The 27448-nt window shown below is 39.6% G+C and overlaps 1 protein-coding gene across 2 annotated transcripts; it reads left to right on the forward strand.

The window, feature by feature from the left end:
* Positions 1-315: 315 nt before the first annotated feature.
* Positions 316-26576, forward strand: UBXN8 (UBX domain protein 8). Of its 2 annotated transcripts, XM_082863848.1 has the most exons (8): positions 316-404; positions 3373-3495; positions 5078-5148; positions 11441-11563; positions 14067-14204; positions 15653-15694; positions 22413-22487; positions 25308-26576. In XM_082863848.1, the coding sequence occupies exons 1-8, from the start codon at positions 317-319 to the stop codon at positions 25473-25475; spliced, it is 828 nt and encodes a 275-aa protein (XP_082719974.1). In that variant the 5' UTR covers position 316; the 3' UTR covers positions 25476-26576. The 2 variants fall into 2 exon arrangements, with proteins under 2 accessions (XP_082719974.1, XP_082719975.1); XM_082863849.1 differs by lacking the exon at positions 22413-22487.
* Positions 26577-27448: the final 872 nt, after the last annotated feature.

A 27448-nucleotide genomic window follows, 5' to 3' on the forward strand; every position in this document is an offset into this window, starting at 1 on the left:
CACGGCCAAAGGCGCAGGTGCAGCCAGCCTCACTGGAGCCCACGTTTTGCTTTCATAGAACTTGGTTAGACGGGCGCCAGCAAGGCCGTCTCCCCTGGACATCACGTGACGTAAGGAGGTCACCTACATTTGTTCTAAGGCTACAGATTATTAGTTCAAAAACCTGGTCTTCTCTCAGTCCGACCAACGACCCGACTTCAGAGTCTAGCTGTCTCCCCATATTCCTCCTTTAGGCAGGGCTTCTCCACTCCACCTTCCAAGGGAGGAGAAACCGGAAGGGGCGGGCCTTCCGCCCGGAAGCGGGGCGCCCTCCACTATGGCTTCTCGTGGCGTTGTTGGCGTTTTCTTCCTTGCTGCTCTCCCGCTCTTGTGTTTGGAGCTCCAGCGTGGGATCCCAGATCTGGGTAAGTGTTGGCTTTTCCCTCTTGGTGCTCATACCCAGGTGACGGTCCTGTGAACGTTGCGTAGAATTTCCGTTTCCCAGCCGCGTCCCCTCTAGGCAGCTTTGACTACGATTCCCAGGCTGCACCGCGCCTGCCTCCCTTTTCCGGCGCGGGTCCTTGGGGGGAGCGAGACTCCCGCCGCCTTGGTGAAGCCGACTCACCTTGGGGAGGCCGACTCCCTTTGGCGCGGCCGACTCCCCTTGGCGCAAAAAAATCACTCCAGATCTGGTGAGGTTTTGCGTGAAAGGGGACTGAGGCAGAAAGCACATGAACAAGCATATACACGGCTTTCAAATTGTGTTGAATGCTCAAGAGAAAATAAACAGGATGATGTGATGTAGGCCTACTGAGGAATTTAAGCAGAGATGTAAATGATGCTAGGAACCACCACTTTGAAAAGCCGGGAGAAAACATTCCAGACAAAGGAATTGTGATGTGTTGGAGGAAAAGGATGAAGAAAATTGAGGCTGGATCAAGGAGACTGACTTAAGAGGGAGATTGGCTCAAGATAGAAACATTCATTTAGCCCGTACTGTAAACCAAAGTCTAAGTGTTTATTCATTATCTCATCTAATCCGCTTTACAATCAGAGGGTGGGTACTATTATAATCCCTTTTTTACAGTTGAGGAAACTGAGATATAGGGAGGTTAAGGGACTTACCTAAGGTTTTAAAACAGGTCACTGGGTTCTGTGTGCAGAATGTTTTGTAAGGAAGCTGCATCTTAGGCTTCTGAAGTAGGGAAGTCGTGATGATTGTTTGATGGTTGGCCTGACTAGGATAACAGAGGAGGTGAAATGTGCACAGATTTGGGATATTAGCCAACTAGGATTTGTTGATGGATTAATGATTCGGGTGAGGGAAAGGAGAGATTCAAGGATGGCTCCTGCATGTGGAGTTGAACAACCGCAAGTCGTTGGTGGTGCCAGTGATAAAGGAAAAACTGAAAGGAAACTGGTGGACCAGTGGAGAATCAGTTCATTTTTGGACATATTATTGATCAGTTTACATGTCTGTTTCCCTCTTTAAACTCAGTCCTAAAATTAGAGACTGTGATGAAACCGAGCTTTGTATATTTCCTCTCTTTCTCCCCACCCCCAAGAAGTCAGGTACCCAGAATGTTGCTTGAAATAAGAAATTAAAATAAAATGCTTTTCAAAAAATCTACAGAGATTCTCCAGAAGTCTCAAGCAGTATTGGAATCTAACAAGACCTTTATCCAAATGATATACAGAAATGTTAAACTCACACTTATTCTAGAATTTACCTGCTCCCTTACCTTAAAGAATTCACCCTTACTCTGCTCATCTAGAATATTCTACTTTTGCACTAATATTTGAGTCACTAGTCGATGAGAAGGTGTTTACTCAGGGTTGCAGAAGGAGATCTGTTCACATGATCAGCTCTGACCACAGGGGAACATACTTCCTGAGAGCAGAGACCCCTCCTCCCCTCCTCTCCCTCCTCCCTCTCCTCCCCTCCTCCCCTCCTCTCCCTTCTCCCCTCCTCCTCCTCCTATTGAATTAAAAGGGAAGAGGAGTGTTCATTCACCTGGGCTATATTTTTGGACATGTATTGAAAAATGATTCCTGTCTTTTTCTACTCTGTAAAAGCCTTCATTGCTGATACATTTTTACTTGTACTTAAGCTAAATACTTTAATGCTGGTTCCTCACGTTTGTTATCCTTTGAAGTGCCCTGCATATGGGCTCTTGAGAATAGGTATAAACAAAGCAAAACAAAACACCTCAACTTACTTTTAAAAATTTTTAATTGAGAGGTGCACACGTTAATCTAGTTCTTTTGTATTCACATATGACATTTGAAATTGCTTGCTTGCTAGAACAAAAAGCAATATATGGAACATAAATCCTATAACACAACCGTTTCTCTAAATACCAATACTCTAGGTGTCAAATTACTTTTGAAATGACCACAGTTACCTGAGATTTAATCATGTGTCATATTGAGCAATACCTGAATCAGTAGTAATGCTGGCAAAGGTTGGAAGGGCTGTAATGCAAAAGAAAAAACAAAAAAAACTTCGCTAAACAACTTTAAACTACTTTTTTTTTTAAAAAAGGATTATATATATATATATATGTTTTCAGTTAAAAATTAAGTCTGTATATATAATTCCTTCTTTAATTTTCAGTTAATTGGCTAACTGCCAGCCCCCATCACGTTGGTAAGATGGTTCCTCTGTACGTCTGTCTGGTAACTTTTGAGAATTATAAAACAAAACTAAAAATTCCTGGAGGGTAGAAACCATTTTTTATCCTACTTTATATCTACACTCCCTCACCATTTGGCAAGTTGTATTACACAAAGTAGGTACTTGTTACATTTCTGCTGATTAATTTTCATCTTGGTTCTTAAGGTAATACAAAACCAAATTTTTTACTTTTTTTCTAGGCAAACATGTATCTAGTAATTTTATTTACATATGATAGAACAAATATTGAGAAATAGAGAAGTACAGAGTTGCATAATTTAACTGTCAGAAATAAGAATTTGCTGTTTCAGTGAGAGTGACTATTTTTAAATAGAAGTAGAATTTGATAAGATGATACCGTCACAATTTAATTCCCAATTATGTGGATAATTTTCTTCCCTTCTCTGGGAAGAAGGGAAACCAGAATTTATGCATTATTGATAGTCATATATTTATAATGTAGCCAATCACTCGAATTCTACTTATATTCCTGAGACATAAGATGTTCTAGAATCATTTTCTGAAAACTTGCTCTGGTAATGACAGTCATTATGAATTTTGGCACCCAAAGGAGACTATATGAAAAATCTTAAGACAGTTGCATACCTTAACTTTTACTGTACTTTTCCAGTACAAATGATCTTCTAATGTGTTAATACCTAGTATCAAGAAAAATGTTTTGAATTTTAATTGTATTTTTCTTTAACCTTTATAAGGAATCAAAGATCTAATTTTGCTGTGTGGCCAGATTTTCTTACTGCTTACTCTCCTTACATTAATTATTTCTGTGACTACCTCATGGGTTAACTCGTTTAAATCTTCCCAAGTTTATCTGAAAGGTAAGTTTATTGTTTATGCTACCCTTTTATACTTTTCTACCGAAACTTCTTTCCTTTATTTATTCTAGAACTTTGCACAATAAGAATCATTTTACCATTAATTTGTGCTGTGTAATTTCAAGGTAGAGTAATCATTACAACTTTAGTTACAACTTTGGATAGGCTATAAATCCCAATATTTTTATGAGAAATTATACTTTTTTCTTGTATATACATTTGAAACTATAGCGTTTCTGCACATTTGCTAATTTTAAATTGTCTGTGTGTTTGTGCAGCTTAACTGCTGTTTGGTACGTACAGCTTGTAAACTGTTCTACAAATGGTAACTATATCTATCGTTAAGATTAAGAGTTAAAGATAATTTATTTTTCATTCCATTCTGGCAGTTTTTATTTACGCACTTATATCGTATGTATAGTTAAGTGCTCTTAATTTTAGGAAACCATGCTTGTTCTTATTTTTGTTTTGTTTTGTGGTAAGTACAAGTTTGTGTTAGAAGCCTTTTAAAACAATATTGTAGTGACTTCCCTGGTGGCGCATTGGTTAAGAATCCACCTGCCAATGCAGAGGACACGGATTCGAGCCCTGGTCCGGGAAGATCCCACATGCCATGGAGCAACTAAGCCCGTGTGCCACAACTACTGAGCCTGCGCTCTAGAGCCCGCGAGCCACAACTACTGAGCCCGTGTGCCTAGAGCCCATGCACCGCAACAAAGAGTAGCCCCCACTCACTGCAACTAGAGAAAGCCTGCATGCAGCAACGAAGACCCCACACAGCCAAAAATAAATAAGTAAATAAATTTATTTAAAAAACAAAACAAAAAACAATATTGTAGTTCACCTCAGAACAGATGAATCCTGAAACTAATGTCTACATTCTTATATCCTATTAGAAAGAAGCTTGCCAATAGTGAATTTGGTGCATTATGTTCTATTTTACTGTTTATTTATTTATTTAAATTTTATTTATTTATTTATGGCTGCATTGGGTCTTCGTTGCTGCACACGGGCTTTCTCTAGTTGCGGTGAGCAGGGGTACTCTTTGTTGCGGTGTGCGGTCTTCTCATTGCAGTGGCTTCTCTTGTTGTGGAGCCCAGGCTCTAGACACTCGGGCTTTGGTAGCTGTGGCACGGGCTCAGTAGTTGTGGCTCGCGGGCTCTAGAGCGCAGGCTCAGTAGTTCTGGCGCATGGGCTTAGTTGCTCCGTGGCATGTGGGATCTTCCCGGACCAGGGCATGAAGCCGTGTTCCCTGGATTGGTAGGTGGATTCTTAACCACTGTGCCACCAGGGAAGCCCCATCGTTATTCTTGAAGGCTCCTCACCAAAACTGTAACACACAATACATGTCAGAGAATTTTAGTTTTCAGAATAGACCTTTTCTTACAGAAAGAAATTTCTTGCAGATTTCCTTGTTTCAACTGTCTGTGTGTATCTCATTTTCATTATTTGAAAAATACAGTCTGTTTTTTGAAGGCTTTTCTCTCCCAAAATGTGAAGATCTACAGAAGATTTTCAGAGAAAATAACATTCAACGTATTGATACTTGGGAATTAAAAAGTACTTATATGTTTTGATGTCTTAGAAGAAGAAGAGAAGAATGAGAAAAGGCAAAAACTTGTGAGGAAAAAACAGCAAGAGGCACAGGGTGAAAAGGTAAAGCATACGTTTCAGAGAGTATATAAAGAGAATACAAAAATGTCTGGGGCATTTTAAATTTAGGTCTGTTGCTTTATGTGTTTGTGTTCAGATTTTTTTATTATTGAGGTCAAATTCTCATGACATGACCATCTTAAAGTGTATAATTCAGTGGCAGTTAGAATATTCACAATGTTGTGCAACCACTACCCCTGTCTAGTTCCAAAACATTTTCTTCACCGCAGGAGAAAACCCCATACCCACTAAACATTTATTTCCCCATTCTCCACTCCTTCCATCCTCTGGCAACCAACAATCTGCTTTCTGTTTGTATGGATTTATCTATTCTGAATATTTCATACAAGTGGAATCATATAACATGTGACCTTTTGTGTCTGGCTTCTTTCACTTGCATAATGTGTTCTGGGGTTCATCCATATAGCATATATCAGTACTTCTTTCCTTTTTATGGCTGAGTCATATTCCACTGTATGGACAGATCAGAATTTGTTTATCCATTCACTGATAGACATTTAGGTTGTTTTCACCTTTTGGCTATTGTGAATCGTGCTGCTGTGAATATTTTTGTGCAAGTATTTGAATACCTGTTTTCAATTCTTTGGGGTATATACATAGAAATGGGATTGCTAGGTCATATGGTAATTCTATATTTTAACTTTTTGAGGAATTGCTGAACTATTTTCCACACTGGCTATACCATTTTGTATGCCCACCAGCAGTTTCTGAGTGTCCCAGTTTCTCTGCATCCTCACCAACATTTATTATTTCCACCCCTCACCCCCCCAGTACTCATCATAATGTATACGAAGTGGTATCACATTGTGGTTTTGATTTGCATTTCCGTATTGACTAATGATGTTGAAATCCTTTTCAAGTGCTTCTTGGACGTTTGTATATCTTCTCTGGAGAAATGTCTGTTTAAGTTCTTTGCCTGTTTTTAAATTGGGTTGTTTGTCTTTCTGTTATTGAATTATAGGAGTTCTTTATATATTCTGGATACTAAACTCTTATCAGATATCTGATTTGTATTATCTCCCATTCTGTGGATTGCTTTTCACTTTTTTGTTATTGTCCTTTGATGCACAAAAATGTTTTTAGTTTTGATGAAGTCTAGTTATCTATTATTTTTGTTGTTGCTCACGCTTTTGGTGTCATATCTAAGAATCCATTGCCAAATCCAAAGTCATGAAAATTTACCCCTATATTTTCTTCCAAGAGTGTATAGTTTTAGTTTTTATATTTAGGTTATTAACCTACTTTGAGTTAGCTTTTGTGTATGGTGTGAGATGAGAATCCAATTTCATTCTTTTTCATGTGGATATCTAGTTGTCCCAACAGCATTTGTTAAAGAAACTATTCTTTCCCCATTGAATAGTGTTGGCACCCTTGTTGAAAATCAGTTGGCCATAGATATATGGGTTTATTTCTGGGCCCTCACTTCTATTCCATTGCTTTATATATATATATCTATCCTTGTGCCAGTACCATACTATTTTAATTACCGTCGTTTTTTAGTAAGTTTTGAAATCAGGAAGTGTGAGTCATCCCACTTTGTTTTTCTTTTTCAGTATTGTTTTGGCTGTTGAGGCCCCTTGCAATTCCATATGAATTTGAGGATTGGCCTTTCCATTTCTGCAAAAAAGGGCTTTGGGATTTTGAGAAGGATTGCATTTAAATCTGGAGATTTTTTTGGGTAGTACTGACATTTTAATGATATTAAGTCTTCTTTGCTGCGAGGAGTATTGACATCTTAATTCTTGCAATCCATAACCATGCAATATCTTTCCATTTATTTCTGTCTTTAATTTCTTCCAACAATGTTTTGTAGTTTTCAGTGTACATAGCTTTCACCTTCTTGGCTAAATTTATTCCTAAGTATTTTATTCCTTTGGTTGCTATTATAAATGCAATTGTTTTCTTAATTTTCTTTTTTGATTTTTCATTACTAGTGTATAGAAACACAAATGATTTTTGTGTGTTGATCTTGTGTGCAGCAATTTTACTTATTTTTTATTAGCGCTAGTGGTTTTTGTGTGTGGATTCTTTGGGATTTTTAATGTATAAGATCGTATCATTTGAGAATAGGGATAGTTTTACTTCCTCATTTCCAAAAGTGATGTCATTTATTTCTTTTTCTTGCCTTATCACTGTGGCTAAAACTTTAAACAGTGTTGAATAGGAGTGATGAAAGTAGGCATCCTTGTCTTATTCCTGATCTTAGAAAACTTTTAATCTTTCATTATTGAGTATGATATTAACTATGGATTTTTTCCTAGATGCTTGTTATGTTGAGCAAGTTCCCTTCTATTCCTTGTTTCTAAATAGTTTCATCATGAAAGAGTGTTGAATTTTGTCAGATGCTTTTTCTTCATTAATTCAGGTGATCATGTGGTTTTTTTCCCCCCTTTGTGTTATTAATATGTATTACATTAATTGATTTTATTATGTTGAACTATCTTGCATTTTTGAGATAAATTACACTTGGCATTGGTATATACTCCTTTCAATAAGCTGTTGGATCAGTTTGCTAGTATTTTGTTTAGGATTTTTGCATCTGTATTCATAAGGGATATTGGTCTTTAATTTTCTTGTAGTGTCTTTGCCTTGCTTTGGTATCAGGATAATGTTGACCTCATGGAATGAGTTAGGAACTGTTCTCACCTCGTCTGTTTTTTGGAAGAGTTTGAGAAGGATTGGTGCTAATTCTTCTTTAAAGGTTTTATAGAATTTAGTGGTGAAACCATCTGGTCCTGGACTTTTCTTTGCTGGGAGGTTTTTTTTTTTTTTTTTTTGTGGTACGCGGGCCTCTCACTGCTGTGGCCTCTCCCGTTGCGGAGCAGAGGCTCCGGACACACAGGCTCAGCGGCCATGGCTCACGGGTCCAGCTGTTCCGCGGCATGTGGGATCTTCCCGGACCGGGACACGAACTCACGTCCCCCGCATCGGCAGGCGGACTCTCAACCACTGCGCCACCAGGGAAGCCCCTGTTGGGAGGTTTTTAACTACTGACACAGTCTTATGTTAGGTCTGTTGAGAGTTCCTATTTCTTGTTGAGTCAGTTAGTTTAGGTAATTGTGTGTTTCTCAGAATTTGTCCATTTCATCTTGGTTATCTAATTTGATGGCATACAATTGTACATCTTTATAATCCTTTTTATTGCTGTAAGGTTGATAGTAATTTCCCCACATTCATTTCTGATTTTAGTTGTCTTCTCTTAGTCCAGTTAAAGTTTTCTGGAATTTGTTGATCGTTTTAAAGAAACAATTTTTGGTTTCATTGGTTCTGTTGTTTTTCTATTCTATTCTCTGTTTATCTCTTCCTTATTATTTGCTGCTGTGTGCTAGCTTTGGGTTTAATTTGTTCTTTTTCAAGATTTTTAAGATGTAAAGTTAATGATTTGATATCTTTTCTTCTTCTTTAATTAGATATTTACAGCTGTAACTTTACCTCTGAGCACCGCTTTTGCTACATGCCATCCAAGTTTGGTTTTGCTAGCTAGGAATTGCATTTACCATGGATGATTATCTAACAGGTAGCATTTGGGCAGTTGCCAGATTGATGATTGACCTTTGTAAAAGAGGAGACTCATTGTGGACTTTTACCTAAATATTAAAAACATAAACCCTTTACAAAGGCCTAGGCACAAAGGCATTAAAATTTTGACATCTACCACTTGTTTTTCTGGTGAGCAAATTATTCCTTTTTTAAGTAAACAAGTGAAGGCTGAAAAAAGATCCCAAGAGTGAAAGCCTATATATTTGTTAGGGGGTGGGAGTAGTTACTGTTTAATACATTTGTAACTACCCTGATCTGAATTCAGTAGCAAGGAAAGTGTCCTTGCGAGATCTTTTGTAAGAAGTTCTCTTGTAAATATTTGAGCTTCTAATGTTTACTGTTATTTCCTGTGGAAGTTACTATTCATTTTTAAAGATTTGCATGTGAGATGGATTAGTTAACTATAATTCCATCTATATGCCAATTATACACTAATTGGCATCTGTAATTCCTGAGGGTTCGGAAAAAAAGTTGGGATTCTTCTGTTTGGCAAAAGTCTAAAAACTTCAACCCTCTGTCTTCTCTCTTTGGACAAAGGGAAACTAATAAATCAGTATCTCACAGTGTATCTATGTACATGGTGAAGTGCCCAGCCTGGGCAGACGTGTGCCTGGTGATGCATAACATTTTTGAGTCTTTGGATTCTAAAAAGGTGATTTTTCTCCTCAGACACATGATTGATAGTTTGATTTGGTATAGAATTACAGGTTGAAAATCATTAGAATTCTGAAGTATTGCACCGTTATCCTCAAAATTCCAGTGTGGTTTTTCAGGTTCCCTTTTTCTGTTTGTTAGTTCTAGTCTCCATTTTTCGCGTCGGAGGCTTTCCTTAATCATCTGGTAATTCTTGGCTCCGTCCTTTCAGTTTAAGAATCGTACACTAAAAGCTAACTGATGGTGTAAGTATTTGTAAAATTTCATCAAGCTTTGTGTTTTACTTCAAAGAAAAAGGAAGATCAAGCTAATTGGAATTTCTGTGTATGGGAGCAAAGCTTGATGGGTTGTCTGCTGATATAGGGTAGACACCAATTTAACTGTAGGGTTACTGAGGAGTAAGTTAGCTTTGTCAGTGTCTCTGGGTTTCTCTTTTGCAATTCACCTCCTCTAGACAATGCATCTCCATTCTCCCAGGTTGGGCGGGGGGGGGGGGGGGGGGGGGGGGGGCTCTTAAGGCCTGGCTGCCAGCAATCTGAGTCAAGTTGGGAAGGGCTGGGGAGTGTCACCTTCCAGTGGGTGCATTTTCATGTGCTCTTTCTGTTTTAGTTTGCATTCCTGCCCTCCACTAGGCCTGGATCTGTGACTCAGCAGCCTTTCTGGTTCATATTCCCAGAGAATAAACCTTCATGCCTGGATGTGTGGTAGAGTAGTGGGTCTGGGGGTCTAATAACTCTTTTATAATTTCCCCCCCTTTTCTCTAAGAAACTCAGATGCAAGGAATTGGAATAGTCCTAATCCTTGGTTCAGTACAAACTCATTGTGAGACAGGCTGGGACCTAGGACCCTTTACTGCAGTTCTTGCCCCAGGACAAAGCAACAGAATACAAAGAAACTATAAGGGACTAAAAATAACAGCATGCCTGTGCAGAGGGACAAATTATGAACAATAAGATACAAAAAGGCCAAAATCCAACTGCCTCTCCTGAGGTGCCAGGAGCAGAAGCAGGGTACTGCTCGTGACCCCTGCACACAGTACCACCATGGGGGTGGGCAGGCCACCTAAGCGCCCCTCCAGGCCTCCCCTCACCCTATTTAAGGGACCAGCTCACCCCCCTGCCCCAGGGAGTGAGCAAGGGAACCTGCTGCTTGTTCCCGCTCCCAGGTGCTGCAGCAGGAGTCCCAGTAAAACGTCGCCTGAATTTCTCATCTGGCTTCTTACCAACTCTGTTGATTAGAGTCCCAAAACTCAGGTTGGTAACACTTGGCTGATGCATGGTTTCCTCCGATACCCCCAATATTAGCTCTGCCCCTCAACCTGTGTCCCCGCCAGGGAACCTGGTGTCTCTCTTCCTGAGCTGTTCCAGTCTGTGGCGTGCACGGCTGGCTTCCTGTTGCTGTCATCCTTTGCAAGCACCTAGGTTGCAGTTTTCTCACTCAGATCAGTTATCATTCCTCTATCTGTCCTTACATATAGTGGTTTGGGGGTTATAGTGTTTCTCTGTTTTTCATTGGTGATGGAATTAGGGTTTCTGTTTCTTGTTCCCTTGGTTGTTTTGGGGTGATTTTTCAAGAGGCAGGGGAGGCAGAAATAATTTCACTCTGTCATCTTAAAACCAGAATCTCCATGTCTTTTGAGTCTAAAAATATTTTCTACTTTACCATGATCGAGCAACATTTAATTAATGCTCTTCCAAACCAGTTCATGCCTTAGGCATCATGCCGTGAGCAAACAGCTTTGGGTTTAAGTTCCTGGAAGTCAAAGGCCTTGTCCTCTACATCTTTGTATTCCAGCCCCTCGTAAATTTTTTGTTGCATTGAAAACACGTTGAAGGATATATAGGTACACTGCCATACAAGCAGAAGTGTAGAACATTTGTTTTTATTTGCATTAAACACGAATGCAGATTTTTAGAGAGTGATGCAGAAGTGGAGGATGTTGCTTTTTTGGCAAAATTGAATTAGTGTGAAAACACCGTTTCTTACTTGGTTCTTATTTACAACATTATAGACAATGTAAATAAGATCTTAGGAATGTTAATGTATAGTAACACCACCTAATTTATGTTTTTTGGAACAGGCCAGCAGATACATAGAGAATGTTCTAAAACCACACCAGGAAATGAAATTGAAAAAGCTGGAAGAACGCTTTTATCGTATGACGGGTGAAACCTGGAAGTTAAGCCATGGTCATAAACTTGGGGTTAGAAAATATTATATTTTGAATTCTGCTACTGCTTATGTTTTCTTTAGCATGTATTGATTTTTAAAAAATTACAAATGATTAGTCCAGTCTATTTTTTAGGAGTCTTTATTTATAATGATTGTATATCAGTTTTATTTAGCATATTAGTATGTCACAAGTGTTTAAGTGGTTTTTGATGTCTAAAGAGTATATAACTTAGATTCTTGAAAAGCTCTAACAGAAGGCAGTCTTTGAGAAAACTGTTGACCAAATCACGTCTTTCATTTGAGGGAATTCAGATCTCTAAGGTATTATAAGCTTTCGTAATATTCATCATGTTTAGCTTTGTTTTTTTAAAGCCAAATTGACCTTTGACTCTTTTTTCCTTTGGCATTGAGTATGAATTTTGTCATTTGCTAATGGATATTTACAATGTTAAGTTTTCTTACAGAGAAAAAAAGGCTATTCATAAAGGAATTCGGTTTTAGAACTGGCCGCAGACTTTTTTTTTTTTTTTTAACATCTTTATTGGGGTATAATTGCTTTACAATGGTGTGTTAGTTTCTGCTTTATAACAAAGTGAATCAGTCATACATAAACATCTGTTCCCATATGTCTTCCCTGTTGCGTCTACCTCCCTCCCACCCTCCCTATCCCACCCCTCCAGGCTGTCACAAAGCACCGAGCCAATATCCCTGTGCCATGCGAAGACAATTTTTTTTTTTTTTTTTTTTTGCGGTACATGGGCCTCTCACTGTTGTGGCCTCTCCCCTTGTGGAGCACAGGCTCCGGACGCGCAGGCTCAGCGGCCATGGCTCACGGGCCCAGCCGCTCCGCGGCATGCGGGATCTTCCCGGACCGGGGCACGAACCCGTGTCCCCTGCATTGGCAGGCGGACTCCCAACCACTGCGCCACCAGGGAAGCCCCTGGCCGCAGACTTTTTGTGTAAGATCCTTTCTGTCCCAAAGACATTTTTGGTTTTTTTGTTTTGTTTTCTTTTGCTTTCTGTTTATACTGCACCTTTCACCATTTTGTAAAGAAAATGATCCAGTAGAGGTAAACAGGATTCTGACAGTGAAGCAGAGTGTTTGTGTTCATTTCATAATGGTAAATATGTCATAAAACAATCAAGCGTGGGTAATAAAATTAATGTGAAAGACGGCAACATAAAATGCAACTACTCTATGTAGTGACTTCACTTCTGAGTTGCATTTGTCTTCTGTTAGTTTTGTATGTTAGACATTGGCAGCCTGACCTTAGCCTGCCACGTTTCTTTCTGAAACGGTCACGGTGTGAATTAGTCATTCTGCCCCTTGCTTTTAGGCTATGTCTCCACGGTACTACTAGTATATATTTTAACCTAATTAATGGAGACAAAAGAAAGTCAGGGAGCGAGCAGACTGTTGGTGTTATGACCTGAGACTCTAGGAAGGAAAGTGTACCCATTGCTGATCCAGCCCCTAGTTTTGCAGTGAGGCGGCTTAAGTTTGGCCAGTTAATTGTTCAGGATCAATATCTCTCTTTTTTTTTTTTGCGGTACGCGGGCCTCTCACTGCTGTGGTCTCTCCCATTGCGGAACACAGGCTCCGGACGTGCAGGCTCAGCGGCCGTGGCTCACGGGCCCAGCCGCTCCGCGGCATGTGGGATCTTCCCGGACTGGGGCATGAACCTGTGTCCCCTGCATCGGCAGGTGGACTCTCAACCACTGCACCACCAGGGAAGCCCTAGTATCAATATCTCTTGACTCCCATGCCCCATGCTCCTTCCAACAAATTCTCTTAGGATAAAGGAATGGGGTAAACAGCCCACCAAAATGGTGCCCATTTTTAGTTTGATAAAGAGAACTTTTCAAAGGTCAGTACATATAGAAGAAAGGCATTATTGAACTAATAAGTATATATTTGAGACTTTGACATTTAAGTGAATTATCTTGCTAAGGAAAAGGTTTTAATAGATAATAAAAAGTAATCTTTAAGATTTCTGGAATAAAATCCTATCCCTCCTAAAGTGATTAATTCAAATGGAAGATCAAAGTTTGAATTTGAGAGCTAAAAGATATTTATATATAACAAGATACTAGGGCCACACGCAGCTATGGAAGTATTGCCTGGTCACGTGCATAGACCTGTGTTTTTACACACATGTTCTATTTTCACAGCCTTTTAAAGACACAGTCTCTTGCACTGCTTTGCTTCCTTTACTGCAGGGAGGAAAGGATATTCAGGTTTTCTTCTTTCTTCTTACTGAAAAACTTAGGGGTCAATTAAAATGGAATGGTCCCTCTCAGCCTTGTACTATCAGAGGGAGCCCCAGAGCTGGATCAGGGTGGTTTCTATGAGACGTTAGTTAAGTTCCATGTTTTTTTGGTCTAAGGAGATAATGCTTTAAATTTCTGGGTCTAATAATGACTTAATTATATTGTTTTTACTGAAATGCCATCAGGGTAAAAGAAATAACCATTGTGAATAGAATAAAGTCGATAGAGAACATCTCTTTAGAACTTGTCTTGTTTTTGACCAGGGTGATGAAGATTTGGTGCTTGAAAGTGAGAGTCAGACATCTTCTGAAACATCAAACAGAGAAGCAGCAAAGAGACGGAACTTGCCTAAGCCTGTAACCAAAGTTTCACCACCCGCTGAACAGCCCACGCAGAAGGAGGTTCATTACTTAATGCCTGCTCACTGAGCTGTATCCGCGTGCAGCACGAGTATTGTTCTGTGGGTGAGAGTGTTATACTGAGGGAAGATTAGGACTGGCTTTTAATCCAGATGGTGTCTCCATCTGGATTAATTAAGCTTCAGCTTCATTAAGAATCACTTTTCCTGTTTAATATTAATGTTCTGAGCCAAACTTTAGAAGGAATCTAGGAAGATAAATGGTGATAAATTTAGAAAATAGTTCTTTTTGAGGAAGTAATTAAATTATATAGAAATGAAAAATATTATGTTTACGAAGGGAAATATTCCTATGGGTAGGTAAGACACAATGACGTCATATTTAGTGAGCGGCTCGTATTATTAACATGAGTGTATCACTGTTCTCAGCGGCCCTTCTAGGGAATGAGTTAGCAACTGTTCACTTTGGAATGATGCCCAGGTTTATCAGTCCTTTTTTTCTTTCAAATCTTTAATCCCTAAGTTGACTATGATTTGGAGCTGGTTGAGGTTGAAATAAGTCTGTTTTTATTGAGTCTTAGGGAAAGCTAGTAGGCTATCCAGTCCCTAAAAGTAGTTTCTAACATATTGCTTTTCAGTCTGAGGTTTCCTGGTCCCTTCATGGAGCTTGAGAGTAAGAATCAGATCATTGAACTATGTCTAACATTTAATCCATAGGACTAATTAAAATTTCAAGATTCTTTGCTTTTTGTTAATAGCACAGATTATCTCATGCTGATGGTAACCTTCGGTTGACTGTCACATATGCTTTTTATACCAAAGAAAAACAAATGGTTTATTTAATAAATGCAGTTAATGTTTGTTAGACAAAATGTTATAAAACATGGAATCTATGGTATTAAAAAATAAAAAGCATCCCAGAGGGGAGGTGAAATTGTTCATAACAAGTGTTTTAATGAGAGAAAATGGTCCGTACATCTGTTTTTTTAATAGATTAACAGAAATAGGGAATCATGAGTAAATCATGAAAGCAACCAAAGTGAATGGTGGTTATCCAGTCCCCTAGAAGATGCTGGTGAAGAAAAATAAATATGCACTCATCTTACTGTGTATATGTATGAACCAAAATAATTTGGGGGTCTTATTGAACTTAATTAATATTTACCCTCTGTTTCTGTAAGTAGTACATTTTTGTATGATGTCTTGGAACATCATAAACACGGAGTTCTTTAAATGTGTATAGATGGTAGCTATCGTCTCAAATCCCGCTTTTATGATCTACTGTTAGCACAAAGTTGCTTATCCAAAAATGTTTATTAAGTGAGTCTCATTCTCACTGTAAATGTTTTATAAATATATATTAAAAGAAAATATTTCATTAAGGATAGATATGTCCAAACACTGTATCGAAAGGAACTCTTCATGTTGAGATGATTTTTTTCTTCTTCAGACTGTTTACATTCCTGTTACTAAATACTTATTTTTCTTTAGGTTCTTGATTTACCTGAGGAACCTCCTGAAATAGCTGAAGAAGTAAGCTTATTTTTTTTCTCTTTGAAAATTAAATATATTTTCTATTTTCTTTAATATCAAGTAAGTACATTTTATCTAAATTTGGGTTTAGATGGGAATTCCCTGGTGGTCCAGTGGTTAGGACTCGGCACTTTCACTGCTGGGGCCTGGGTTTGATCCCTGATCGGGGAACTAAGTTCCCACAGGCCGTGAGGTGTGGCCAAAAAATAAATGAATAAATTTGGGTTTAGAGAGGAGAGACAGCACAGTGCTTATGTGACTGCACTATGATTAGACCTTGTTTTGAATATGGGGTAATATCAAACTCCTCATCGCGAGTCCTATTTTGGAAGCCTGCTGTCTGCCGAGCTTGTGTTTCAAAGCCCTCCCACTTCATCAGGCAGAGATAGGATACTCGGGCTTTTCCAAAACTTTAGGTCAGCAAATGAGTTACCTATTAAAACAGAATCAAAATAGGCAGATGACTTCAAATTGTAGTTTTCCCCTTAAAGAGAAAATGAAGAAAGCAGCTACTTTGTAGGTGTTAGAATTGAAGGCTGGTTTGGTGTTTGCACAGCGGGGTTGGATTGAGCCCCCCCCCCGCTGCATTGAGCTGCCCTCTGCCCAACTTTGTCATTATCTATGCTGCCTTCCTGCGGTTGCCCAGCTCAGTTTCAGACAGTCTCTAATGTACGGGAACACGTGTCTTTAAAACCACGAAGTGGCTTAGGCAAAGGAGAGCTGGATGGTTTTCCATTTCCTGAGGCTCAGCAGCTGTTACACTCCCTGAAAACCATTTTTGAGACAGCCGTGAAAGCCATAGGAGGGTCTCTTTTTTGTCAACGCATTTGCAACATTTAAGTTTACTATTTTGGATGTCTGAGGAAAATCTGAAAGTCATACAGGAATAGAGACAATGAGGTGTGCGATCAATCCTCAGGAGAATCACAGTCCCCGGGAGAAACTCAATTTCAGGAAAAACCAAACGTCTAATTCCTCCCTGTTACACCCATCAAATCCATACCCATGACATGTTTGTCCTGAGCCTCCTGCACCCTCACCTCTCCTTAAGCTCTGGGTTGGTATCCATAATAAACACTTACAATACAGAGTGATTAAGTACAGCTCAGGTTGACAGGGAGCACCTTTTAAGAAGTTACTGGGGCTTTAAAGCACGTGATGTTACTCCTGCAGGACAACAGTCTGTCACCAAAGGTGATGACAGACATTCAGGTTGTCAGTGAATCCTTTGAAATTGTACCTTTTTGTGATTATAGGTAGAAGGACAGTGTTCTTCAGAATCTCAGGTCTGTGCCCTTTTAGGAGCCCTCAGGAGACCTCCACCCAGAGGCATTTGATGTTGCTCTCCTCTTTATAAGAGTTATTCATAGCTATTCCACTTTGTTTCTTTTCTACCCTTTTCCCATACTGGGTAGATGACATTTTGTGCTACACTTAGTAAAGTGTATGTCAGAGTAATGGAATTTTAGAGCTGGAATGAACCTAACTGAGATCTCATCCCGTCTCCTCACTTGAAGCTGAAGCCACAGGCAGGAGTCTCCGAGGTCCCTGCTGGGAGAGCCCTGGCCCTCTGGCTGTGCCAGAACTGCCTTTATTTTCGCTAGGAGCAGTACTATCCCTATTTTCTTCTCCCTGCTCCTGTTTGCTCTTCCTCTGGCTCTGCTCTGATTTTTGGTCCTCTTTGCTCTTTTCTTGGTTAATAAAGTCAACAAAATTAAGGTAAATAATTGTTACCTGAAAATCACATGTTAAATGTATGCACCATATATATAGTATATATATAGTTAAATGCACTGTATATATATAGTATTAACGAGGTACAAGCAACTTTATATTATGTAATGAAGCTTTATGAAGAGTGCTGCTAATATATAGTTGATACTGGTTGATACTTTTACAGTGTATTCTACACTAATCAAGAAAAGCAAATAAGTATTGGAAGATTTTGCCTCTATTAGAATCATCATTGGGCAAGGTATTTTCCACCTGTGCAGTTGCTACGCTCATAGATTTCTAAGAATTCAAAGCATAAATTCCTAATTCCCGCTAACCATTCACCAGCCATTAGTTTTACCTCCTTGGATGACTCTCAGTGTCCCAGTCCCTCTTTCAATAATGCTCCTGTTCTCATTGACCTTGTTATCCTACTCTTGATCTAATGACCTGTTTCTGGGCAGTTAGCCTGGTCCCTCTGGACATCTGCCTGGCTTTTCCCCTCCCTTGTGGTTGACTGTTTCCTAATAGTGAAAGTAGACCTTAAGTGTGGAGTGCCGTCATCATCATCAAAGTTAAAAACAAGAAAAAGAAAGCATTCTAGTTTGGGGAGTGTGCCTTTCTAACCCGTCCTTCACCCTATCACCCTAAAGAAGTGTTTTCAAAGTTAAAAAGGCACACTTGGAGTAGGCAATGAGTGCTTTGCCACAGTTACCCAAGATTTTAGGATGTTTGTAAGTCGTGTAGTCATATTGTTTCTGGCTTTCTGCAAAGTACCATTTTGTATTTGGCCAACTTTGCAACTTTGCTCTGGTATCATAATCATGATATATCATCATACATAAAGCTTGCCCTGGGGCTTCCCTGGTGGCGCAGTGGTTGAGGGTCCGCCTGCCGATGCAGGGGACGTGGGTTCGTGCCCCGGTCTGGGAAGATCCCACATGCCACGGAGCGGCTGGGCCTGTGAGCCATGGCCACTGAGCCTGCGCGTCTGGAGCCTGTGCTCCGCAATGGGAGAGGCCACAGCAGTGAGAGGCCCAAGTACCGCAAAAAAAAAAAAAAAAAAAAGCTTGCCCCATCATAACTAATATATTTTAATCCTCAAGCTACACAACTATTTCATGAGTCCATATGTAAAAGAATAATTTCACTTTTAGGAATACTGGAGGTTATAATTTTCAGGAAATTCTCTATTTCCTTATTAGTTAGGCCCATTAAATGTGTGGTGTCACCCACAGAATAGAGGGACATTTTTTTTTTTAATTTCTATTGGAGTATAGTTGATTTACAATGTTGTGTTCGTTTCAGGTGTACAGCAAAGTGAATCAGTTATACATATATCTACTCTTTTTAGATTCTTTTCCCATATAGGCCATTGAGAGACATCTTTTTTTTTAATATATGAATTTTATTTTTTTATACAGTAGGTTCTTATTAGTTACCTATTTTATACACATCAGTGTATACATGTCAATCCCAATCTCCCAATTCATCACACCACCATCCCCACCCCCCTGCCACTTTCCCCCCTTGGTGTCCATACGTTTGTTCTCTGTGTCTCTATTTCTGCCTTGCAAACCAATTCATCTGTACCATTTTTCTAGATTTCACACATAAGTGATATTATACGATATTTATTTTTCTCTTTCTGACTTACTTCACTCCGTATGACAGTCTCTAGGTGCATCCATGTTCCTGCAAGTGACCCAATTTCTTTCCTTTTTATGGCTAAGTAATATTCCATTGTATATATGTACCACATCTTCTTTATCCATTCGTCTGTCTATGGGCATTTAGGTTGCTTCCATGACCTGGCTATTGTAAATAGTGCTGCAATGAACATTGGGGTGCATGTGTCTTTTTGAATTACGGTTTTCTGTGGGTGTATGCCCAGTAGTGGGATGCTGGGTCATATAGTAATTCTATTTTTAGTTTTTTTAAAAATATGGAACGCTTCATGAATTTGCGTGTCATCCTTGCGCAGGGGCCATGCTTATCTTCTCTGTATTGTTCCAATTTTAGTATATGTGCTGCCGAAGTGGGCACTATTTTTAGTTTTTTAAGGAACCTCCATAATGTTCTCCATAGTGGCTGTGAGGGACATCTTTATAATTCTTTGTTGCTCGGGAAGGGACTAACATTCATTTTAAAGGTTATCAGAACAGAATGAAGTTTTCACTCTGTGTGTGTGTGTGTGTGTGTGTGTGTGTGTGTGTGTGTGTGTTTCTGTATATGTAGTAGCTGTGGCTCTATAATAATGAGCCATATGAGAAAATTCCTGTTAGTGGAAGCCTGCTTGGACTTAGGAGCAGACTAATAGATGAGTGAACTAATGGCTAACATGAATTTCTGATAAGGGAGTGGGGAATCTGAAACATAATGCAATTCTTAAGCATTATACCCTGATTTTTTTAAGTGCCTGTTATGTATTTCGTATTACAACTATCCATAGAGTTCTAAAATAATACAGTAAGATTTTTTTAAATGAGAGGGAGAATTAACTCACGGTAGTCTAGAATTCACAATAGAATAGTTACCATATGTTACTCTTCTACTTTTAAATTGAAAAGACAATAAGTGTAGAATTTAAGATAATTTGAAAATAGTTTTGTAAATCATCATATTGTTACCGTAATACCATAGCAACTATTTTCATTATTGTATGCTATCTTATTTCATTCTAAAGGGAACTACACTTTGATTATTGCTGCTACTTTTCATTTAGATTTCATTTAATAATCTGTGTTTGGGACAGTGATTTACTTTCCAATTTACACTGTGTCCCAGGCCTTTTACCCATCATAGGCCAGTCCACTAGACTGTCAGTAATCTTAGGAGAAATTGTACACCCACCTTTCACAGTAATTGTAATGACAGAACAGTAGCTGGGTTTCAAACAACGATTGTTCATTTCTCTTAAGTATTTAATCATAATAGAAAATGTTAACTCACTGTATTTTTTTTTTAATTTTTAAAAATTTTTTTTTGTTTTTTTGTGGTATGTGGGCCTCTCACTGCTGTGGCCTCTCCCGTTGCGGAGCACAGGCTCCGGACGCTCAGGCTCAGCGGCCATGGCTCACGGACCCAGCCGCCCCACGGCATGTGGGATCCTCCCAGACCGGGGCACGAACCTGTGTCCCCTGCATCGGCAGGCAGACTCTCAACCACTGTGCCACCAGGGAAGTCCTGACTCACTGTATTTTAACCTTAGTTTTTCTTAAAGCATTTGGCTTTAAGTATCCTATCAGAGCATTAAAGTTTGAACAAAACCTCACTGTAAAAGTTAAGTTCTATTGTTTCTAAAAATAAGCATAATTGGCTTTTAATCAGTGATTGTTAGTTTGTGATTTCTTTGTTTTATTATAAAATTTTCTTTAGTAGAAGTAGTGACAGAGCTAAAGATTGCACTGATTTGGGTATGAGTCCAACACCTTACCTACTTGAATAGAAATATTTTCTAACATGGCTTTCCTGAAGGGTGGTGGGTACTGCTATAAAACCACCATTTCTGCAAACTGTGCTGCCAGCAGAACTCCCAGGACAGTTGGGATAATATTGAACATAGTAAAGGGTTTCCTAACGGTAAATAACGAACATCAGAATTAATAACTAAATCGTCATCTTTTCTTGTTTTTAAGTTGAAGTATAGTTGATTTACAGTGTTGTGTTAGTTTCTGGTGTACAGGAAAGTCAGTCGGTTATCCATATATACACGTATTCTTTTTCGTATTTTCCTTATGGTTTATCACAGGATTTTTTTTTTTCTGGCTTTATTTATTTATTTTTGGCTGAGTTGGGTCTTTGTTGCTGGGCGTGGGCTTTCTCTATTTGCAGCAAGCGGGGGTTACTCTTCACTGCGGTACACAGGCTTCTCATTGCAGCAGCTTCTCTTGTTGCATAGCATGGGCTCCACGCATGTGAGTTTCAGCAGTTGTGGCTTGCAGGCTCTAGAGCGCAGGCTCAGCAGCTGTGGCACACGGGCCCAGCTGCTCTGCGGCATGTGGGATCTTCCTGGACCAGGGATCGAACCCGTGTCCCCTGCATTGGCAGGCAGATTCTTAACCACTGCGCCACCAGGGAAGCCCTATCACAGGATATTGAATAGGGTTCCCTGTGCTATCCAGTAGGACCTTGTTGTTTATCTCTTTTATATAGAGTAGTTTGTGTCTGCTAATCCCAAACTCCTAATTTATCCCTCCCCGTACCTGCTTTCCCTTTTGGTAACCATAAAGTTTGTTTTCTATGTCTGTGAGTCTGTTTCTGTTTCGTAAGTTCATTTGTATCGTATTTAGTTTCCACATACAAGTGATATCATATGGTAGTTGTCTTTCTCACTCCACTTAGTGTGATAATCTCTCGGTCCCTCTCACTGTTTTCTTCTTAGAGTGTCCTTTAATATACTAGCACGTTGCAAGCTCTTTTTAGCTGTTTAACTCTTTTATCAGAGGAAAGATGGTGGGGAAACTCAACATATAAAATGGACAAAGCTGCTCCCAGGAGGAGGGTCTCCTGCAGCCCCAGCAACCAGGACCGGCTCCAGGCTTGTCTCTCATTTGCGCACATGTTGTAGGCATGGAGCACAGCCTACAGTGTTGGAATGAAAAGGGTAGCTTTTTGTTTCCTTCCAGTCTAGTGTTTGTCTTGTCTGCAGACTCTGAGGTGGCGCTGGAGCTTCTTGGTTTGGTAGGTCACTTTCAGAGCCCAGCTGCAGTGTTGATGTTGTCTGGCAGACAGAAGCCTTGCGTCTCGGTGTCCTCTCTGGAAGGCTCTGTCACTGGTCTCCTCAATCAGTGGGAAGATGTTTTTCAGGTTTAGAAGAATTATTTCTGTGTTTAGGGTGAATTTTATCTGGACCTTAATTTTTGTGTACAACTCTCAGAGCTAAATTCCTACAAAACTCCATGTGAGCTCTTAGAACTGTGTACAGGTGTTTCGTAGGAGTAGTGGTTTTGGAATTGCAAAGAGCAGTGGTTGAAATTCTCATTTGAACATTTTTATTCCTCAGGTCGTGACTGTTGCTCTTCGATGTCCAAGTGGGCGTGTCCTGAGGAGAAGGTTCTTTAAGTCTTGCAGTTCACAGGTGAGGAGAATCATATTTGGAGAAATTTTTTTTTTTTTTTTTTAAAGAAGATGTTGGGGGTAGGAGTTTAGTAATTTATTTATTTATTTTTGCTGTGTTGGGTCTTCGTTTCTGTGCGAGGGCTTTCTCTAGTTGTGGCAAGCGGGGGCCACTCTTCATCGCGGTGCGTGGGCCTCTGACTATCGCGGCCTCTCTTGTTGCAGAGCACAGGCTCCAGATGCGCAGGCTCAGTAGTTGTGGCTCACAGGCCTAGTTGCTCCACGGCATGTGGGATCCTCCCAGACCAGGGCTCGAACCCGTGTCCCCTGCATTAGCAGGCAGATTCTCAACCACTGCACCACCAGGGAAGCCCTGGAGACACATTTGTGTTGAATTTGGCAATAGTTTATTCCCATGCAGGGAGGAGGTGTTTTCAATTGTCTGTACTCCCATCAGGTGAGGATAAATGGGATTTTTTTTCTTTTTAAATTTATTTTTTGGCTGTGTTGGGTCTTCGTTGCTGTGTGCGGGCTTTCTCTAGTTGTGGCGAGCAGGGGCTACTCTTCGTTGCGGTGCACGGGCTTCTCATTGCGGTGGCTTTTCTTGTTGTGGAGCATGGGCCCTAGAGTGCACAGGCTTCAGTAGTTGTGGTGCATGGGCTCAGTAGTTGTGGCTCGTGGGCTCTAGAGTGCAGGCTCGGTAGTTGTGGCACACGGGCTTAGTTGCTCCGCAGCATGTGGGATCTTCCCGGACCAGGGCTCGAACCTGTGTCTCCTGCATTGGCAGGCAGATTCTTAACCACAGGGCCACCAGGGAAGTCCTGGTAAATGGGATTTATATGTACTCTACGTGGAAGAAATTTGGAGAATTAGGTATGCTGAGCCTTCTTGAACTGTGATTTTTGCATTCAGATTTTTTTCAGTTCTTTTTTTTATTTGTTTTTTGTTTTAATTACATTTTCACAGCTTGGTGGGTAAGATGCTTTCAGAGCTTTTGGAAGCAGGTGGTATTAACTTTGTTCTTATTATCCCTGATGGATTATTAACGTAAACCCCATTGCTTGTATGTAGTTTTCAGGTCATTCTTTAAAGCTTATTTCTTTTTGTTCTAACAGACTTCTTTTTTTCTTTTGAAAACAATACTGTGTTCACTAGCAATAATTTGAAAAATATAGAAAAGTAGAAAGAAATTTTAATCTGCAGTCTGGCACCAAAGCCAATTACTAATATTTGGGTGTATTTCTACTTTTAAGTGCATTTGAACATATTATGTGTGTGTTAAAAATTTCTGTTATTATTTAACTAATTTTCTATCCTTACTGTTGCATTTAACCTTCTATGTCAAGAATACTATCAACCATAATAGAAAATACTGACAGATTTGACTACATAAAAATTTTTAAATTCTATAAAGTTCATCAAGTTAAAAATTTGGAAAAGTTATTTTTTTCTATAAGGAGCTTATACAAATCAAGGAAAAGAAATATCTTAGTGGATTTCCCTGGTGGCGCAGTGGTTAAGAATCCACCTGCCAATGCAGGGGACACAGGTTCGAGCCCTGGTCTGGGAAGATCCCACATGCTGCGGAGCAACTAAGCCCGTGTGCCACAACTACTGAGCCCACGTGCCACAACTACTGAAGCTTGCATGCTAGAGCCCGTGCTCCGCAACAAGAGAAGCTACTGCAACGAGAAGCCCGCGCATCGCAACAAAGAGTAGCCCCTGCTCACCACAACTAGAGAAAGCCCGCACGCGGCAACAAAGACCAAACACAGCCAAAAAAAAAAAAAAAAACCTCAGTGGAATGTTAGGCCTCACTTAGAATCAGAAAAATGCAGATTAAAATGGATACCGTTTTCTACCTCTCAAGTTGTCAAAGATCAAAAAGAATAGTACCCAGTTTGGGGCAGTGTGTGCAGAAAACAGGGATTCTTATTAATTGTTCATGTGAATGTAAGTCAGACCACTGTTCCTCTGGGATAATTTATCAGTATATATTTTAAAATACATCTTTTGGCCCAGTAATTCCATTTATGAGAACTTATTCTTTGGAAATAAGACAAATGGTCAAAGGTATAAGTGTTTATGGAAGGATTGGTTAAAAGAAGGCATATTCATGTATTGGAAAATTATGACACTCTATGACATAATACACATTTATTACGTGGAATATCAGTAGGTACATGGATGGTGGTAGAAGTCAGGGATTATCTATAATTGATACACCACCATCCTCTGAGGACATTCTGTCATTCAGCTTTCTTCCTAAAGCAACAAACCATCCTTTAGCAGGCATTATTTTTAGGCAATAATAAGTGGAAATTTGGACAGTTACTAAGGGAATTTTCATGAAAGGAAATGTGATACGTTTATAGGGATGGCCCATTGAATATTGGGTTATCAAAAGGCAGAGTCTCTGGGACGTGGACATGTCTGTTGTGACAGTGTCTGGGTGATTTCGATGTGGACTGTTGGCTTAGATTATAATCTAAATGACTTTTTTCCCAAATGCTAACCTTTTGTTCTTAACCTTTTTATTGGATAATCTTTCCATTCCTGTTTGGTTGGGGCTTTCCTAATTGTTAAATGCTTCTGCTGTCTGTAGGTGCCAGTAGTCCCTAGGCCTTCTCTGAAACAACAGGTATTAAAGGTCATTCATATCTCAAAATTCATGGCATGCTCTTTTCCTTTAAACTCTTGAAAGTTCCTTTGAAAGGTATGAAAGTTCTGTTTCATGACTCCTAGGGGCATGGTTTAACAATGAAAGAATCGTAAAATATATGGTGATCTAGAGGGACACAATTTTGTACAGTATTTGGTAACTAAGCTTTTTATCTTTTAGGTCTTGTTTGACTGGATGATGAAAATTGGGTACCACACATCCCTATACAGCCTTTCCACTTCCTTTCCCAGAAGGGCTCTGGAAGTGGAGAGAGACTGGTCACTGCAGGACGTAGGAATAACTGTGGATACTGTACTCAACGTGGAAGAGAAAGAACAGAGCAACTAGTTAAGAAATGCGAACCACCTGTTCTCCATGAAATCAGTTATGCCATGACCTTACAGGACAATAAAGGATTCACATTAAAATCATGCCATACCTTGATTGCACTCAAGGCAGTAAACACCTTAATGTTGGTCTCCATGGAACCATATGGACATAAAGGATTAGAAAAGGACTGCTCTCTGCATATAGTAATTTTTGGAGTGTGCCATCTTACAGTGTACCAAATGAGGACGAGATAGAAATATATACAGTAAGGTGCTCGCTCATTTGTATTTTTGCTAGCTGATGCCATTTATCAGTTTCTGCCTCTTCCGTCTGTTTTGCCACATTGAACATTTCACAGTTCAGCCAAGCTCTTTAAAGTCTTATCGGCCGGAATGTTTTCTCTGCTGTAATTCTAGAAATTAAACTTTGAAGGTGTGTCGAAGCTCTTTTAAGGCTTTAAAGTTCTTTTTGATAGTAAACATTGTATGTACTAATGTTAACTAATGTTTGAGATTTATTTCATTTTGTCTTGCACTGAAGTGTAACATTTACAACATTCCAGGCGGATCAGTATTTTTAAAGGTAAAACAATGAAACCAGTGTAGGTGAGTTTTTAAAATATATCTGGTCATTTCATTTCCCTGCTTAGACTCCTGTAATGGTGCATCCACGCACTGTAATGCCAAGTCCAAACTCCAAGGCTGGTATAAAGGCTCTTTGTCCTAGCCACGCCCTTTCTCTTTCCCATCTGTCTTAAGGAGTCAGTTTAAGTTGGCTCCTCTGTGTATTGCCCTTTATTTAATGATCCTTTATTCCTCTTCTGTAGAATTTATTACATGTATTATAGCTGTGTTTCTGTCTTCCCAAATATGTAATTCCTTAAAAGCAAGGATTATATCCTTTTTTCCCCTTCAGAAATACCTAGTGTCTAGTAATGCTTCATACAAAATGTTTGAAAATAATAAGTTGTCTCAACCTTTACCTTTTTTTGTCTCTGGAATATTCCACATTGAAAAAAGATGAAAAAAAAATCTGATTATAAATTAATTATAAAAGCATTGGGAAACCAAGTTACAGAAACAAAAATAAAATCACCCATAATCTCAATACCCAGAAATAAACATGACTGACATTACAATTCTGCTGGTCCTGCCAGACTTTTCTATGCTCATGTGCCATCGATTAAAAAAAGAACAAAAGACTTCATATTTTTAGACATTTTGGAAAAACCGATTACCAAGTAATTATGCTACTTAGGAAATGTGATAGCAGGCTCCGAGGTGGTCCCCGCTGATCCCTGCCCCCGGCTGCCACATCTTAGTGTGCTCTTCTCCCTCATTGTACCAGGGTTGGTCTGTGCAGCCAATTAAAGTGAACAGAAATGGTGTGTGTCACTCTGAGATTAGGTTATACAAGACTGTGGCTTCTGTCTCGGTGTCTGTCTGTCGGGTCACTCACATGGGGGAAGAAGTCGTGTTGCGGGCAGCCTCCTGGAGAGAGGCCTGTGTGGCACGGAACTGAAGCTTGCCAACAGCACCGGGGCTTGTGCAGTTATGTGGGAAGTGGAAAATGGAGCTAACGAATTAAGAGATCTAGCTAAATATATTCCCAACCAGATTATTGAAAATACCAGTGGTTTCTTCTTGCTGCTTATAGTAAAACGTGTGAGCAAAGAGAGAAGTTAAAGAAGGGACTTAAAGAGGAACCAGGCTCACTGGTCTGCAAGATGCCAAATAACGCAAAATTAAATGCCTTCAGAGTGAAGATTAAATCTAGAGCACAGTCTAAAGATTAAGCCAAGAGTGTAAATGTAAAATCCCTTGTTAAGATCTGAGACACATCAAAGGTGATGCCTCAGAGTAAGACTCACAGATGATTCAAAGTTTAAAAAAATATATCAGCGGTAACCTGGCCAGCTTGGACTGAAAGAGAGAAGTGAAAATGAAGAGAGGCCTTTGGACCCCCCAAGTTCTGCTGCTGGGAAGCAAGCT

The sequence above is a fragment of the Leucopleurus acutus genome (genome assembly GCF_964270905.1).
Source record: "Leucopleurus acutus genome assembly, chromosome: 21".
In the NCBI taxonomy this organism is placed as follows: domain Eukaryota; kingdom Metazoa; phylum Chordata; class Mammalia; order Artiodactyla; family Delphinidae; genus Leucopleurus; species Leucopleurus acutus.

Excerpts from the sequence above, each read along its gene's own strand:
- UBXN8 (XM_082863848.1), top strand. The coding sequence starts at position 317 with ATGGCTTCTCGTGGCGTTGTTGGCGTTTTCTTCCTTGCTGCTCTCCCG. Across the intron at positions 405-3,372 it reads GCGTGGGATCCCAGATCTGG|GAATCAAAGATCTAATTTTG; the intron begins GTAAGTGTTGGC and ends AACCTTTATAAG. Across the intron at positions 22,488-25,307 it reads TTAAGTCTTGCAGTTCACAG|GTCTTGTTTGACTGGATGAT; the intron begins GTGAGGAGAATC and ends TTTATCTTTTAG.